Source organism: Haemaphysalis longicornis, unplaced genomic scaffold (genome assembly GCF_048455015.1).
Source record: "Haemaphysalis longicornis isolate Haplotype H1 unplaced genomic scaffold, Haemaphysalis longicornis Haplotype H1 scaffold_10, whole genome shotgun sequence".
NCBI lineage: Eukaryota > Metazoa > Arthropoda > Arachnida > Ixodida > Ixodidae > Haemaphysalis > Haemaphysalis longicornis.
The window spans coordinates 106,428,764-106,446,192 of NW_027526204.1; the positions used below are offsets into that span (position 1 = coordinate 106,428,764).

General features: G+C 47.5%; 1 protein-coding gene across 1 annotated transcript in view; it reads left to right on the forward strand.

Annotated features, from left to right (window-relative positions):
* Positions 1-17,429, forward strand: part of LOC144159055 (caveolin-1-like) — a 90,949-nt gene that overhangs the window by 24,935 nt on the left and 48,585 nt on the right. The window contains exon 2 of the mRNA XM_077690310.1: positions 8,453-8,948. Coding sequence (XP_077546436.1) covers positions 8,544-8,948 — 405 coding nt within the window. The 5' untranslated portion in view covers positions 8,453-8,543. The remainder of the gene's footprint in view (positions 1-8,452; positions 8,949-17,429) is intronic.

Sequence of the window (17,429 nt, forward strand, 5' to 3'; positions counted from 1 at the left end):
GGAAATGGTTCGAAGCGGGTTGATGCAGGCGCATCGCTTCACCCCGCGAAAGGGTCGTTCACTCCATCACTGGATTAACCGTCATTGCTATCATAATACTCGCAGATTGCGGCTGCGTCGTGTTGGCAGGGTGCGTTTGATTCGTATTTCTCTATGGACCGAAGCTTCTTAGGGGCTGGGGCTGTTGGCGTCTCCTGTCGTCATCATAATTAGCGTCTCATGTAGTCACTGTACTAAAACACCGGGGCACTACGTCTCGCGCTAGAACGTAAAGCGTGCTAAAAAAAAAAAAAAAAACACCGGGACACTCGTTTGCATCTCACGCTAGAGAGTTTCCTGCTTCAAAGACAAGAGCGTTTTACAGCAAAGCTGTATAGCTCTACCCCTCAACGGTTTCATCTCCGTGGGCAAAAACTCCAAGGCGCCAAGAATACACTTATACACTGCGTGCTACGCCCCTGCCCAGGTTCCACGTTAGTGGAGGTGGCCTGGATTTTTTTTTTTTTTTTGCGGGCCTGACAGAAAGGCTTGTGATGTTTTCTTGGGCATTTTAAAGGGGCGGCGAGAGCCACTCGGGTCAGAACTCAAAAGAGAGGATACGCGAAGAAACAAGTAAATAATAGGAAGCTCCGTTGGTGTTCGCATTGATTCGGCGCTCACTTCTTTCGCGAGCGAAAAAGTGTTAGCGTTACAGTTCGTTCAGAACCGAAGCTATGGGTAGGTGGCTACGCATTTCTTGAAACGCTCGATATATATATCTCGTCCAGCATTTGAGTTCGCCTTTAATATAGCATTGACGAAAAAACAACAAAAAAGAAAAGATACAAATGCTGCAGGCAGAGATAAGGCACACATCTGGGACCGTATAGGGATCGACGTAATAAACTATATAGCTGAAGTTTTCACTCTTTCAACTTCAGTTTTATAATTAAGTTTCGCCGAACGAAAGGAGACGAAAAAAAAAAACACCCGCATTTTCCAAAGCGAGAAGGTGACGCAAGACGGCAAAGAAAGCGACATTCGTTTATGTGTACCCGGATGCAGAGAAAAACATTGTGTACCCGGATGCATTGCGGAAGGGGTGGAAAGTAAACACCCGTGTGCAGAGAGATGCCGTGGCCGGAAGTTTGTACTTTTGTTGAGGGGGGGGGTGTTAGAAAGTTCATGGGTTCAGGAGAGACGCCACAGTGCTCACAAACGACAGAGCCGGCGTTTCTGCTCGAGCTCCCTCCACAATTAGCAGTGCTACCCTTTCCCTCCTAAAACAACTTGGGAAGGGAGAAAACGGGCCACTGCCAAGGGGTTTCCGTTCCTTTCCTTCCCGAACACCCGATGTCATTCCGTTCTGTCAGCGGAACCGCGGTTGTTTCACAGCTGACGGCACTCGCAAGGAAGAAGAGGTTTTGAGAGTTGCTTCGCCACCATCACCGCCGATATAACGGAGCACAGTGCGGCCGCGTCACCAGCTGACGGCAAAATAGCCCGTCCCAGCTTGTCTGGTTGGCCGCGAATCAAAAAGACGTCAGGGCGCGTAGCGCAAAAAATTCATGTCTGAAGGTGGTAGCCTAGCTATTATCAAATACTTCTTTATTTCTACATCATGGTTGTGTCTCGTTCTTCGCTTTTTTTTTTTTTTTTTTTGGTCTCACTTCCTCTTCACAGCGGCGTCCATTTTGGTACCATTCAGGTTGACGCCAATGCCGACTTCGACCGCTTTTTAGACTTAAAATAACCAATGGGGGAAACGCCGGTGACGTTGAGACACCACCGCTCGAGTCCCGTTCCACTCAGCGCGTGCGGAAATGTACGTCCGGGACTGCTGTTACCATCGGGGCGGAACGTTCGCCCCAAGTCGTGTCATTCGCCGGACACAGAGCCGTTTGGATTCCGCCATTTTGGTGGAGGCCCTATGGTTCTCGGGCGCGCGCTCTGCTGTGCTGAACACAGCTGCGAAATCGGCTGGCTCGGCAGATGGCGCCTGTCAGTTCAAGCGTGACCGGAAGGATCACGTACCCGCGTTGACTGTTTTGCTTCCGGGCGCTGTGCCAGACGCGCGTCATGCGGTAGAACGGAACCTGTGAACTCCAGCTGGGTGGCGTTAGAGATGGCAATCAAAGAGAGAACGCGAATAGGGGAGGAATTTGGACGAATTTCCGCGCTACATGACGCCTCGTACTTTCAAGCACGAAATAAGAGACGGAGGCATGCGGGAGTTCAAGTGCTTTCGATGCTACTTTATGCACAAGCACTTGCCCACTGATCATCAGGCTCAACTGAAAAAATTGTGGTTGATTCCGCTGTCATAGGAATCGGTAAAACACGAAAGTGAAATGTGCAGCGAAATCTGCAGCTGAGCATGATTTGCGGGTCGGCGGCTGTATTGTGGGTGTGCTTGGCCAGCGACGTCCTGCTGGCGGGTCGCTTCTGCAAAGGTGCACTGGCGTCATTTCCGCGACGGATATGACGTCGGTGAAATCTTGGTGTATCCCAGCGTTAAACACTTTTGTGTTAAAATATAAAACCGTAAAACGAACAACCCTAAGTATAACGTGGTCTTTAGTACTAAAGGTTGCTTCCCCGCAAGAAGACCCTATGTGCAGGGGTGCACCCTTTACAGGCCGCTTGCTTCGTTGTACTGGCGTCACTTCCGTGACGGATATGACGTCACTCAAATGTTTGTGTGCCCCGGAATAAAACATTTTCGTGTTAATATTGTGGCTCTCAAGTGAAGGGGAGAGGGGTAAATTCTAGGGCCTGTAAGGTGGAGCTGTTCCTTCTCTGTACCGGAAATTTCGATGTATATATCATTGCAGGAATGTGGTTCGTTGGCACGTTTCAGACATACGGAAACAACGCATGGACAGTACGATGGAGGGGCAACAGAAGCATCGATTCGATATTCGAAGCCAGTTTCTTTATAAAGTCGAATATTCGAATTAGATTCGTACATTTCGTCTTTCGGTATGACAGCTGCATTTTACCGGTACTCACCTACGGGGCAGAAACTTAGAGGCTCACTAAGAGGGTTCAACCTAAACTGAGGATGATTCAGCAAGCAATGGAACGGAAGATGATACCAGGTGTAACATTAGGGGACAAGAAGAGAGCGGAGTGGGTCAGGGAACAAACGCGTGTTAAGGACGTATTCGTAGAAATTAAGAAGAAGAAATGGACGTGGGCAGGGCACGTAATGTGAAGGCAAGATAGCCGTTGGTCATTAAGGGTAACAGAGTGGATCCCTAGAGAAGGCAAGCGTGGCAGGGGGCGGCAGAAAGTTAGATGGGCAGATGAGATCAAGAAGTTTGCGGGGCTAAATTGGTCGCAGTCAGCACAGGACCGGGCTAATTGGAGATTAATGGGAGAGGCCTTTGCCCTGAAGTGGACGTAGATAGGCTGGTGGTGATGATGATGATGATTTCGCCTTTCGAACACCCCTACCATGTTGTAGTCAAATAAACATTCGCTACTCGATTTGATATTCGAAACCAGTTCTTGGAATAAACATTGGTTATCTAATTCGATATTCGAAGCCAGTTCTCGATAGTGAATGTTCACATTAGCTTAGAAAGTGTCGTTTATAAACGTTGGTTTTGTAATTTGGCATTCGAAGACAGTTTCCTTGTAGAACCGAAAATTTCTGATTTCGAACACCCCTACCATGTTATTGTTAAATAAATATTCGTTTTTTTTTGTCTATTATTCACATTTGATCCGAAAATTTCGCTTATAAGCATTCGTTATCAAATTCGATATTCGACGCCAGTTTTCTTTTAGAATGTAATATTCGCACTTGACTCGAAAATTCGCCTTTCGAACAACACTAATGTGTTTGACCGAAATAAATGTTCGTTATCCGACTCTATATTCGAAGCCAGTTTTTAAAATGAAAAATTCACATTCGATTAAAAAGACCGCTTATGAGCATGCGTTATGTAATTCAATATTCGGGGCCAGTTCGTTTTAAAAATCGAATATTCGCATACGATTCGGAAATTTCGCCTTTCGAATGACCCTACCTTTGTTTCCCATGGCAACCTAAACTAAATCGACAAAAAAAAACGGCTTTTGTGGAGTACGTGCCCTCTACCTCACATGAAAGATGGCGCGGTAACCACAAGTGATTTCTGAATAGCTTGGTGGAAAGAATTTTAATTTGGCAATAATCTATATGAAATCTGAAACGTAGTGCCATGCAGGGGCTAAACGTGACACTAACAACTCCGTTGGTTTCAATGCGTGACTCAGAAAATCACACAAAGGAATAGGAAAGACGGCATCGTATTATTGTTTTAGAGACAAATTTTTAAATACCTCTTTTCGTCTCACGCATGGTTAAAAGTATCTTGCCGCACGGCTCGCTGTTGGTAGCATTTGTTTTGGAAGCATGCGTATGGCCTGTAGATCTAAAAAATTACGCTTTCAAACGTTCTAGAGCGCTATCAGAACAAGCGATTCTGTTCAAGTTGCTCTCTTGCATTTGGGCTAGAGTGCATTTACTCCACAAAAATCGGTTGTCTGTCGGTTGTCAACGGTTGTCAACGCCTACTTCGTGTTGGTATAGCAGTAATTAGTCAAGGGCAAGGTCCCTTTCGGCATTGTTCGACCGCCACGTACCTCGCAGTAGGCGTGACCAATGTCAGGGCCCAGGCACGACCTTGAGCGCCGCGGGTAGCCGAACGCGAATACCGGCCTGTTGTGTTCGGGGGCGCAATCTTTACGACTTCCTTAGTTCAAGGTTCCCGCGCTTGCCGCTTGCTGGGCAGTGTACCCTGCTATTCGCGACTCGGTATGTGCCACGCGCTGTACGGGGGCGCTTGCTTATTATGCGCTCATCTAGATGACCTCGAGTGGCCTTGAGGAATGGCATTCTGGTGGGAGGCTGAGTGGCGTCGGGGTCTGACGGAAGAATTAGTTCGTTTTCACTCTGAAGAGAGAAAAAAAATCTGATTAAAAAATTAAGGTCTGAGAGAGGGCGCCTATTGCTAGTGAAATTCGCTCATCAGGAAACGCGTTCAGCAGTAATAGAATTTGTAACTCAATATTAGTTAACTGCTTACTTTGAACCGCATAGCCTTTTTGTTTGCTGCAGGGTAACAAGCTAAGTGAGGCACGACAAGACGACAATTTCATTCGCGTCCCCGGACGCGTTTCGCAAAGTCAAAACGAAGTCGTTTCGCAAAGTCGAAGTTCGCGTCAAGAAAACACATCCTGCGGTACGAACGTATGGTTTGCATTGACACGGTCTGCTTCACCGTCACAATACTAATTGTGCGGTGGTGCCCACTTTACGGACCAGTGGCTTACGCGTTGCGCTGCTGAGCACGAGGTCACGGGTTCGATTCCTGGCCGTGGCGGCCGCGTTTCTCATGGAGGCGAAAAGCAAAAATGCACGCGTATACGAGATTTCGGCGCACGTTAATGATCCCTAGGAGGTCAAAATTAATCCGGAGCCCTGCATTGCGTCGCGCCTCATTGCCTGCGTTACGTCGGAGCGTTGAACCCTACGATCAATAAATCATTTTACGGGCCATTGAAACAGGAGAGAGAGAGGGAGAGATAGGAGGAGAGGGAGAGAGAGAGTTTTTATTTATGAGCTTAACTACTCATGTGACAGTGGTCGCTCGGTGGAAGGCATTCCATGTCTGGAGTATTCAAGTTGCGGTTTGTCGTCCAGGACGTGTAGTAACCAGGTCTTGGTGGGATCCAAGGTTCAGGTTCAGACGAGCCATCTGAAGAGGGGGAGTGGTGAGCGGGGGATGTTGTTGGGGGTTTGCTGACACTCCAATACCCGGTGGTACACGATTCCAGGCGTAGGGCAGAAAAACCTGGATTAGTACGCAACAAACGCTTTGCATTAAAGTAATTGGCGCTTTTCCGCAACAACCAAACGTGTTTTTTTTTTTTTGTTGCATGTAACATAGAACTATTAAGGCGTTACCGAAGCGGACATCATGGAACATAGAGCGCTGAACTTTACACGACGACCACAGCATAAAAGAAAAAAAAACGACACACGAAACGGAAGATGCGCTACAAGCAACTGTCTTGTTCATTAAACTTTTCACAGTCACTAGTAGCACATCCTCCGTTTCGTGTGTCCTTTTTTCTTTTATGCTGTGGTCATCGTGTAAAGTTCAGCGCTCTATGTTCCGTGATGTCTAGATACCAACTAGCCCAATACCACGTTTTACCGAAGCGTAGCTGTGGCGTTGTACGAGGCTATTTTGGGTCACTAGAATTTATTCCCGGTGGTGCTGTGCGATTAGTATTTACTTATTGTTTGTCGCGTTTTACTTTACATTGAGCACGCGTCTAACTCCATCCACACAAAAACTGTTGGCGGCGAGATGACGGCGTGCAGTCGATAGCCCTGTACACTGAGGTATCCCTCGTCGGCCGACGAGTACGTACGTGCTGATTAGATTAAATCTATCATTAGCTACGAAATGCTTTCCAGCGCCATGCCCTACGAGTTTTCTCCATTTTCTTTCCAGTTGTAGGGGACAGGGGAGAGGCGGTGAGGTGTGCGGGGTTCAGAGTTAGGACACCTGGTTTCTGCATCGATACAAAACAGCTACAATCACGTATGCCGTGCACAGAGGAACGTATCACGGACACCAAAGCGTCATTAACCCCCTCAGCCCCACACGCCTCTGGGTGGGTGTACACGGCCCTACATTTTCCCGTACTCGCAATTCGTAATCACGCGCCATTCGTGTCAGAATCGCCCCCCCCCCCCCCCCCCCCCCCCCCACAGCACGACGAGCTAGCGACCCTCCGGGCGCGAGCTGTCGTTGCCACAACACGACGTCGCAACCGCCGCTTATCACGCGATGCTGACGTCGCCCTGCTCGGCCGCCAAGTCACCCGGCACAGAAGACGCATCGACAAATGAAGAAGAATAAAAAGTCCGCCTACATTAATCCCAATTACTTTCCTCGCCTCCCATAATGGGCCAATCAGCGGGCTGACTGCCGCGGCGCGCACGTCCCAAACCCGGCGGCGCATCGCCACGTCTGCCCTAATGATAGTACAGCCGGCATCGGGGTGTAGTATGGCGCCGCTGGGAACGTGCCGCGTCTTCCAAAACGCGTACGCTACAAACTCCGCGGGGTTCGTCGGTCCCCGTCGGCGCCGGATGTACGCCTGATGAACAAGCGCGCGACTCGTACACACGACGCGCGTTCCTCCCTGGAGCGCGTTCTGCGAGCGGCTTTCGGCAACATCGACGTGGTGTTCCCGAAGTTGCGCGTGCACGCCTGATGCGAACACGCGTCGCCGCAGCCACGCTTTCTGAGCAGCATCGCTCGAGATCGTGGCCGTGCGACGACCGGGGTTCCTCAGCCTCCTTCGGAGTCAGGAGGACGTTGACGCACGATAGCGACGAGCCTGTGGTTGGACGGCAATTCTCTTTCTGGGACGCGGAGCCGTGGAACCATCTTTCGCTGGAGCAGGCCTGAAAAGCGACGGGTTATTCAGTTTTTGATTGGCTCACTGAACTGGGACTCAAGTGTTAACATTCCTATTGGACGTCCGACTTTTTCACTCACGTGCTTGAAATCGATCGTGCGCCCATACGAAGAGTTATGCAGATCTACGAAAATGCTCTAGACCGCCTAATTTGCTCATTTTGGAAATATGTCACTTCTGTGCTGAAATAAAGGCATAAAACTCTGGCTTGGTAGACAGCTAGTGCCACCTATAGTGAAAACTAGATAAACCAAAATGTTTCTTCTTTACTTTTATTTTACCAAAGAAGCGGTATATTTCGAAAAGACGCAAACTAGGCTAGGCCGTTAGGAGCATTTGCTTGTATCTAAAACTTTGTGTATGGGTACACGATGCTTAAGTTCGTGGGTCATGAATTAACAAGTCCCATAGGTATGCGATTAGGTGAGGCCCTCGAAAATTAGTGGGTATGGGGACGGTATCTTGGATCGCAGTAAGTGGGCGACGTCCAGAAGGTACGCGTTTTTGAAAGTGTGAAGGAGGCCATGATGGCGTACTGGTTGCTTCCTCCATGGTTGGCGCGGGACTGTCCCAGCACGGTTACGGAAACCTTGAAGGTTACGCAAAATTCTCGTCTTGCGTCGGTGAAAAACAAGCGAGCTAACGGGGAAAGTACCACGGGTAAAGCACTGTTTAGTTCCGCTCTGCAACTGCTAGGGGCACCTGCACTTCTTACTTTAAAGTTGTTTGACGGCGGCGCTATCCATCGACCGTAGACGTGTGCCCCCCCAAAATTGTATCGAAAAATAGATTCGAAAAGAAGTTAAGTGATGCTTCCTGAATCATTTTTCTTCTCTAAAGGTCGGTCCAAATTTCGGCAGGTTCACCGGTAACTGGTTACGAATTGACGATATACTTGAAAGCCCTGTTGCGCGTCGAATTGAGCGCATATCTGAATCTTGACCTCGTGACTGAGCGTTTCTTTCTTTGTTTTGCTGTGCAGGGAAGCCTACCCGTAGGAGAGAACCTCCCCAAGCCGAGGAATTTCGTTTTAAGTAGCCGCACAGCGTACTGACACCACAGCAAGAGAAGCCATGGAATCCAAAGACAAGAGCTCCCGGTCGGGCTCGCGGGCCAACCTGAACGAGTCCACGCTTCCCCTTCTCGAGGACGTCGGCGGAGGCGACGTCAAGGTCGACGAGTCCAAGGAGAAGATCGAGCTCGAGGTCAAGGGCGGCGACTCCGGCTCCAAGGGCGAGGACTCGAACGCCGCCACGGCCGAGCCGGGCTCGGACGCCGGGGGCAAGGACGCCGGCGCTGAGTCGGACGCCGAGGCCAGCGGCAAGAAGGACAAGAAGGGCAAGGACAAGAAGAAGGAGAAGAAAGAGAAGAAGGAAAAGAAGTCCTCGCACAAGCGGTCGCCGTCGTGCGTCGAGACGCTGACCATCGGCCTCAACCTCCTGGACAGGGACGAGAAGCACGTCAACGACCACGTGAACGTGAGTTGGTGACTGAGCATGTCCTCATTCTGACACGCCGAGGTTAATCAGTGGGCGTCCTGGACAGTCCGCGGGCAGTCCGAGAACTGCCTTCGGACCGGGGTGTTGTGAATTATTGCATTGTCGAATGCCAGATCACACGTCCTGGGCAGTCCGCGGTCGGTCCAGGTCTGACACCGAAGGAGGCCGAGTGGCTACGGCATTGTGTGGCTGGGTATGACGTCACGGGTGAAGTTTCAATCCTCGGCGGTTTCCTACATGTCCTGGATAGTCCGCGGGCAGTCCGAGAACTGAGTACGGACGGGAGGCCCCATTGCGAAGTTGAGCGCTTGATCACGTCTTTGGCAGTCTGAGGACGGTGAAGGACTGATAATGGAGTAGGCCCAATGGCTGCGATTGGAGCCGCTAGATGATGTTTCAGAGTATCGACACTCTTTTCTGTCATTGTTCTATGCCGCCGACAGCGGCCATTGGTCGAACCACGTCAGGTGACATTTGTTTACCCCGGGAAGACCCATGGGCGCTGACATCTTGGTGCCTCTGTGTTGCCGTGCGCGCGTTCTTCAATAAGTCGTGATTTTCTGAGCGCAGTGCGGCTGTATGACCCGTTGAGAGTGAGTTTTCAAGCCCCCAGACAGAGTAGCGATGCCGTGACGCTCTGTACTAAGCTGTTTCAACCGGCGGGAAGGTGGAAAACTCCTGCATCGCTTCCCGCTGGGGAAGAACTACAGTGGCCTAGCGTAACCTACAGCCACTTAAAAGATGCAGCTTAATTAGTGGCTCAGCGTGATCTAGAGGTACTAAATAAGCGACGTAAGCGTAACCGAGCCTGAACCTGTCGCACCGGCGCGCTGTCTCTAAATCTCCGAAAAGTAAACGGAGTTGTCATGGTTGCCAAGCGGCGCCCGGACCAATACCGCCCGTCAATGTCAGCCGCAATAGGGCCCATAAAGCTGGCCACTCTCACGTCAGGCACCAAAATTGCTGCCGCCGTGCGTCAGTGTCGTTACTCTTAGCGTAGTTTATTTAGTGGTTTTAACGACGACATTGTGTCGCTTGGCGTGAGGTCACGTGCGAAGTGCCAGGCCGCAGTGGTCTTCTGATATTTCTGATGAAGGGATAACCGCAGCTTAGAGGTGATAAGCGTGCCTTTATCGCCCGTTATAATTGACACTGCACGGCCAAATATTTTCAAATTTGTGAACCGGAAGACTGGTTTTTCTACGGAATTAGCAATAGAGGGAAAAAAATCTGCCTACTCTGTAGTTAGCCGGCGTAGTTTGAAAACAATCAAGCCCTCACCACGGGCATCTAAACCAGCAGGAATGGTTCCCCCGGAACCTGCTGTGTACGAAAACGATCTACAAGTCACAGCTCTCCATCCGGAGTGGTGACTGGAGGAGCAAATCGAATGCCTAGTCACGTGGTACTATGTAAATCTGGATTTACCGTGCAGAGTTCGTATACGTTATGACAGTGTTTTTACGTACATGCTGCCTGGTGCTGTAACTTAAGTAGGTTCTTTTTTTGTTCGTTGTGTGGCGTACGCTTCGGGCACGCGGAGTGCAATTTGTGGAGCAAGCAAGTACGAAAAGTAACTTTCACGCATCGAGGGTTGTTCGTCTTGGAGGCGTCGATGTTGAAAGCCGATTGTAGCGGTGGATCCTCAAAGTCAAAGCATTTTATTGAAGCGTAGTAAATATGTATCATCATCATCATCATTTCCTTAGGAGGAGGTGGAACAAAAAGCCGTGAAAACAGCTTGACAAGGGTCCCGACTTCCATAAGCTGACAACATGGCAGTTCGCACATTTTTTATTTTAAACAGACGTGTGCAGTTGCCCATGACAACTAGAAAAGCCAGATACAATATGATAATAACTCCTAATAGTTATACAAACAATAGGCGCCCTAGCGAGGACATAACCACACCAAAAATTGTTTCCAGAAATCAGATCGTGCCATAATGCACATGTTGCTCAAGAAAGAGCCTAATTGCATTGCTGCCTTTTCTAAACGGGTCGAACTTGTCTTTGGATAATTGGTTTAACAAAACTGGCAAGGTATAATTCACAGACTGTTTGCCATAGTACGTACGAGGTGTTGGTATTATCAAGGTTTCTTTGTGTCGTGTTTGCCAATTGTGGGGATTCTCTCTTAACTTAGATAAAGTTGATATGAAGTTATCATTGCTCTTGACAAAATGTTTGTGCGTTAGTAAAAGTTTATAATTGTATAAAACGTGACTGCAATTGCTTATATAATTGTATAAAGTTTATAACTATGTAAACGCATTATCCCCAGAGAAGGCAAGCGTTGCAGGGGGCGGCAGAAAGTTAGATGGGCAGATGAGATCAAGAAGTTTGCGGGGATAAATTGGTCGCAGTTAGCACAGGACCGGGGTGATTGGAGAATAATGGGAGGGGCCTTTGCCCTGCAGTGGGCGTAGATAGGCTGGTGATGGTGATGATGATGATAATGATGATGACGACGATGAAACGTATTATAAAATAACGAACTTTACATAGGAGGGTCCCAAAGTCGGTGACTGTAATGGTACCATCAGTAAGTCAACAACAAAGGCAATAACCGCAATAAACTTACGGCACAGAAAGTGAAAATACAACAAGCTCGCCAGGAAATGCGAACCGCTGCAGCATAAAAAGCGCAAATTAATTTCATGTAAACCATAGAAACGGAAGGAAAGTACACCGGTGTGAGTGAAACAAGATGGCCCCACCAATTCCACATTCGGAATAAATAACAAGTACAAAATAAGCGAATACAACACGACTGGACTAAAGGTGATTTTTGAAGGGTGAGTTAAATGAAGACCCGCAAGTTATTATTTGAACAACTACTCTATAGGTCAACTACTCTATACTGATATGACAGCGAAAGTTGAAGTCGTTTGGCCGTAATTACTACAGCACGTGGTAGCGAAAATCGATATTGTTGGAGTATCGTGGAAATGTCGTTGTCGACATCGATAAATGATGCTCACAAGTCGGGCATCCCTGCTTATGGAACATACATCTACGATAGCTTTGTATACTCCCTACGTTACCGATGTGTCGACCTGCCGCGGTGGCTCAGTGGCTAAGGCGTTGCACTGCTGAGCACGAGGTCGCGGGTTCGATTCCCGACCGCGGCGGCCGCTTTTCTGATGGAGGCGAAAAGCAAAAACGCCCGTGTGTACGAGATTTCGGCGCACGTTAAAGATCCGCAGGTGGTCAAAATTAATCCGGAGCCCTCCACTACGGCGCGCCTCATTGCCTGCGTTGCGTCGGCGCGTGTAACCCTAGAATCAATCGTTACCGATATGTCAAGAAACTAGATCGGGGGCATTCGTGGGCGGTGGCGTTTACAACCTCGCGTGACGGTTAAGCACGCCGGCTCGTTTTTACGCGGCCATTCAAATATGTGTAGATCGGCGTACTCCCACCAAGCCTCGCATCCCGTGTTTAAAGAGCAGGCAGAAATATAATTTCGCCGCAGTACTAGGCATAGTTCGACCCGGCTTCTATGCTCAAACAGCAAAGAGCGTGTTTCATGGCCCCTTTTTACGCACATTTTATTGCTTTTTCCCGCCGTTCTGATTACAGGTCACGGTTTATTTATACTGCCCGTCACGTGTTCTCTTTCCACCATCGAAACGGTTCATTCGCTTCTGAAAGGTTGACCGAATGCGTACATGCCCGGTGACCTGGATGCCTTGAACGTGAGGCTTCTTTTTTTTTTTTTTTCGGTTTGTTGGCTTCGTATTAAAAAAAAAGAAAGAAACATTCGAAACTGGCAGGAGGCTTGTCCGTTAGATTGGTTAAAAAAATGGGTGGCCGTTTGACACGACGTTCTGATGCGGAGATGATCCTGGCCTGCGCGCACCCGCCGAGTCGGGAAGAAGCGCTGAAGAACGCCTGGGGCGACAGGTATGCGAGGGTACTGGTGCGCGCGGGAAACAGCGGCGGCCCCCTTTTCGATCACGCCGCGGACACGAGAGCGGTGGGGTTGGGCCCTGTCGTGGGCGGACTGACGTGGTGGTGATGCCAGCAACAGGAAGACGTGACTGTTTGGGAACGCCTGCACGATTTGCGTACAGGAGAAACGCGTGCGCTTGTGTGCTTGTATAATGTATATATATATATATATATATATATATATATATATATATATATATATATATATATATATATATATATATATATATATATATATATATATATATATAGTCTGAAAAGATAAAAACTCACACAGAGCGCGAAAAAAATAAGGTTAGTAGAGACAGAGGCAAACGCGAAAGACGTAGAAAATAGAAATAAGTTTACTGACGTTTCAGGCAGAGGACTCCCTTGAAAGGGTACTCTGAAGAAAGGGAGTCCTCTCCCTGAAACGTCAGTAAACTTATTTCTATTTTCTACGTCTTTCTCGTTTGTCTCTGTCTCTACTAACCTTATATATATATATATATATATATATATATATATATATATATATATATATATATATATATATATATATATATATATATATATATATATATATATATATATATATATATATATATATATATATATATATATATATATATATATATATATAATTTGCAACGACGACCTCCGGAGGTCATTCGTTTGGGTACCACCTGAGAAGGGAAGCATGTTGATCTCGGCTTTCTTTCAAACACCTCAAGAGATCTATTTCGACAGGAAAATGTAATAAAATCCTTCTTCTATGCCTTCCGCGGCGTTCTTAACTGCTACACAGGAAGTAACAGCGCACATTTCGACGAAGGACGCATAGAAATACACACCACAAGCGCTTGTGGTATGTATTTGTGTCTGTCCTTCGTCGTCGAAATGTGCGCTGTTCTTTCCTTTGTATCTGACCACAATTCAATAATATCCCCAGTGCACTTTCCTTTCCTTTCTTCCATCTAATCACTTCTCTCTCTCTCTGACCACAAACTAGCCCAACACGGTACCCTTTTGGCTTAACCACTAGCTTTCCTTTCTGTGTTAATACAACGAAACATAGTTGAAGAAAGTGGTTATCGCCGTCCAAAGGCTTAGTTAAAAAAGGCTAAAAAGACGTTTCGGCTTCCATACGGAAGCCTTGTTCACTTCCGCGCAGTGAACAAGGCTTCCGTATGGAAGCCGAAACGTCTTTTTAGCCTTTTTTAACTAAGCCTTTGGTCGGCGATAACCACTTTCTTCAACTATGTATCTTTCACCCGACCAGACGAGTTTTCGTCAAACCTCAGATTTCATTTTAATACAACGAACCCTTCATTCTCAATTCTTGTTCGCGATATACGTATACAAAATGCCGTTTCTTTTACTCTCACGTTCACTCGTTGTGTGCTACGAGTGTCAATACCAAAGCGGACAAAGCGTGCTAGTGTTACCTTTGCTAACTTTACCCGCTTCTTTGTGGACGCGCTTCCGTCGAACATCGCACGGAACTATACGACCTCCCAGGACGCAAAAACTTAGTCCCGCGCGCGCGTGTTTTAACACCCATACATCGCTATTCTTTTCCCCCCATTTTCTGCGTAAGACATCGCCGATGCTTTCCCCTCGTGCAACAGGTCACGGCAGCGCGCCGTCCGTTTCCTTGGAGCTCTCCTCTGAAAACACCCGCGAACGCCAGCTCGCCCATTTTGTTCTCGTCACGCTTTCATTCCAAGCAAGCGCGTTGTGCCTAACTACATCAAGACGCCAGATATCGGTGATCGGCGCGTCGCCTCGCTACAAGCGACGCCGCGTCTGTTCGAGCCCAGCGGTTTACAAGGGGTGCAGCGCAGTCCATCATGCTGCCGGCACGACTTCGTTACGCCCTGCCTTTTTCGAGAATCCGCCGTGTCGATCTATACCCGTTCTCAGCCGCCGCTTTCTTGTTCTTCCCGTGTATAAGCCCTTTGAGACAGCGTGCGATATTTCGTTTCGCCGAACCAACCTGGCTCCGCGCTTCTATACGTGTATATACGCGCGCACACCCCTGCCGCGCCGAATACACGATTCACGCTGGGAGCATATAGATAAGACGCATTACGAATTCGTGTACGGACTCCGACGCGTTCGAGTCTCAAATCGGAAAGGAACGGGTGGGATGTACTTGGTGTGTTAAGAACTTGGTCCAACGTCGCCTCGTTCAGAAAGCCTGGATTGTCGCGCGAGGTTCTCACCCTTTCCGTGACATTTGCTAAAGCACCCAGTTGTACATTTTCGTGGTGATTGTAAAAGTTGGCCATCGCTATGAGCAAAATGACATCTGGATGAGGCGACTCTGCGTAGGCAGGCATCCTCGGTGCTGCTTGGACGTGATGTCGCGGGTGTATACCTCGAAATTTCGGCGGTAAAACGAGTGGGGTTGGCGGATTCGCTTTGTATGCGGGCTGTGAGAGGACGAGGTGGATTATTCTAATGCTGCCGCCCACCCACATTTGGAAACGTCGTGATTAACGGCTCTTGTGGGCGGCCTTTCGAGTAAAGCACCGGAGAGATAAGCGGCGAATCGGGCGTTACCCGGGAATGGTGGGAAAAATAGTAGTACCAGGGTTTGTTGCCGAAGGGACAACCCCCGAGTTCACTCGCCGCGTCCGTCGTGCGATGTACAAATGCCGGTGCACGCTCTTTCAAGCGGCATCATCTCCCCTGTATGGCGTTTGGTTTTATTTTTCTGCCATGCGGTCGTTGTGGGAGTACGGGGCGATGAATGACAGGTGTGGTGTCTTGAAAGAGACAATGTTGGGATGACATAGATAGATTGTTTTTATTCTCTGTGATCATGCACTTCCGGAGAAGATACGCGCTAAAAATACTCGCTAGCAGGCTGGACTAAACATTCGACAAGAACATACCGTATTTTCGCGCGTATAACCCGCACCAAAAATTCAAAAAATTCAGTGGCAAGGTAGGGGCGCGGATAATACGCGGGGTTTTTTCCTGAGTGCAGCTTCACGGCATTGCGCGTTGTGCCGTGAAGCTCCTACGCAGAAACACTGACTACGCCTTCCATTGCAGCGATTGCGCAAAACGTACAAGGACAAGGAAGAAAAAACAAAGGACGAGCGCACTCTAACTGAATTTTGTTAGGGAATTGTGACTTTTGCCTTGCAGTCAGTGAATTCTACTTGCTAAATATACGCCTTTTCTGTCTACATAGTATGTGATGTGTTGCTTGAGCAGCTGATTTGGTGCAGACTTTTCTGTATCAAATGTGCGGGCAATGCGCGAGGATGTATATATATATATATATATATATATATATATATATATATATATATATATATATATATATATATATATATATATATATATATATATATATATATATATATATATATATATATATATATATATATATATATATATATATATATATATATATATATATATATATATCTTTTCCGGTGGGGTGCGGATTATATGCAGGGGCGGGTTATACGTGCGAAAATACGGTACTTCAGCTGATCTAAAAAAAAACGCGTATCTTCTTAGCAGCTCATTTGTGCTTAATAGTAAAGCCACCTCTACACGCGCCAGTGTATAGCGCTGCATAGGGTTTTAATGAAATGTCTTTGTACATTCATACCATGATATCAGGCTGCTTGAATTGCTCCTAAAAATGTCTTCCCCACAATTAATTCGTGTATAGACTTAATCTTTTCCGGTGGGGTGCAGATTATATGCATGGGCGGGTTATACGTGCGAAAATACGGTACTTCAGCTGATCTAGAATTACGGACATCAAAACAGAAAAATGAAGGGTTGAAGATAAAAGGAAAACTCTAAAGGATGTGAAAGAGAGGGAGGCGGATAAATTTTTTTCCCTGAAACTCGACAGTAGGGATTGTTGGATAACGCTTATGCATACGCCGCTCTGAAATGCACCTAGCATTTTTGAAGTCGACTTCAAGTCTATACACGAATTCATTGTGGGGAAGACATTTTTAGGAGCAATTCAAGCAGCCTGATATCACGGTATGAATGTACAAAGACATTTCATTAAAACCATATGCAGCGCTATACACTGGCGCTTGTAGAGGTGGCTTTACTATTAAGCACAAATGAGCTGCTAAGAAGACATCATTTAGGGGCGCCTTACAAGCGCCCTAGTACGTATTCGTAGAAAAATGAAATGCGAACACGAAGATACCAACCGAAACACGCAAAAATGAAAAATAGTATTCGTGTAGGTCAAATAAAGGCGCGCTGCTGTTATATTTGGAAAGCCACATTTCCTCAGTTCGTTGCTGTAATTAGCCCACGCGTCAATTTGATATGAATGTAAATAAATCGGGCTATGTGTGTGTTGTGGCTCATGTTTTCGTGATCGCGTTTCAGTTGTCCATGACAGTACATATGAAGGCTCGAGGCCTTATAATAAAAAAATAGCCGCGTATCTGCTCCTTTCGTTGCAAATGTCGACGAAAGACGATATATTTCGTCGACATTTGCCAAGTAAATGCCTCCCTTCTTT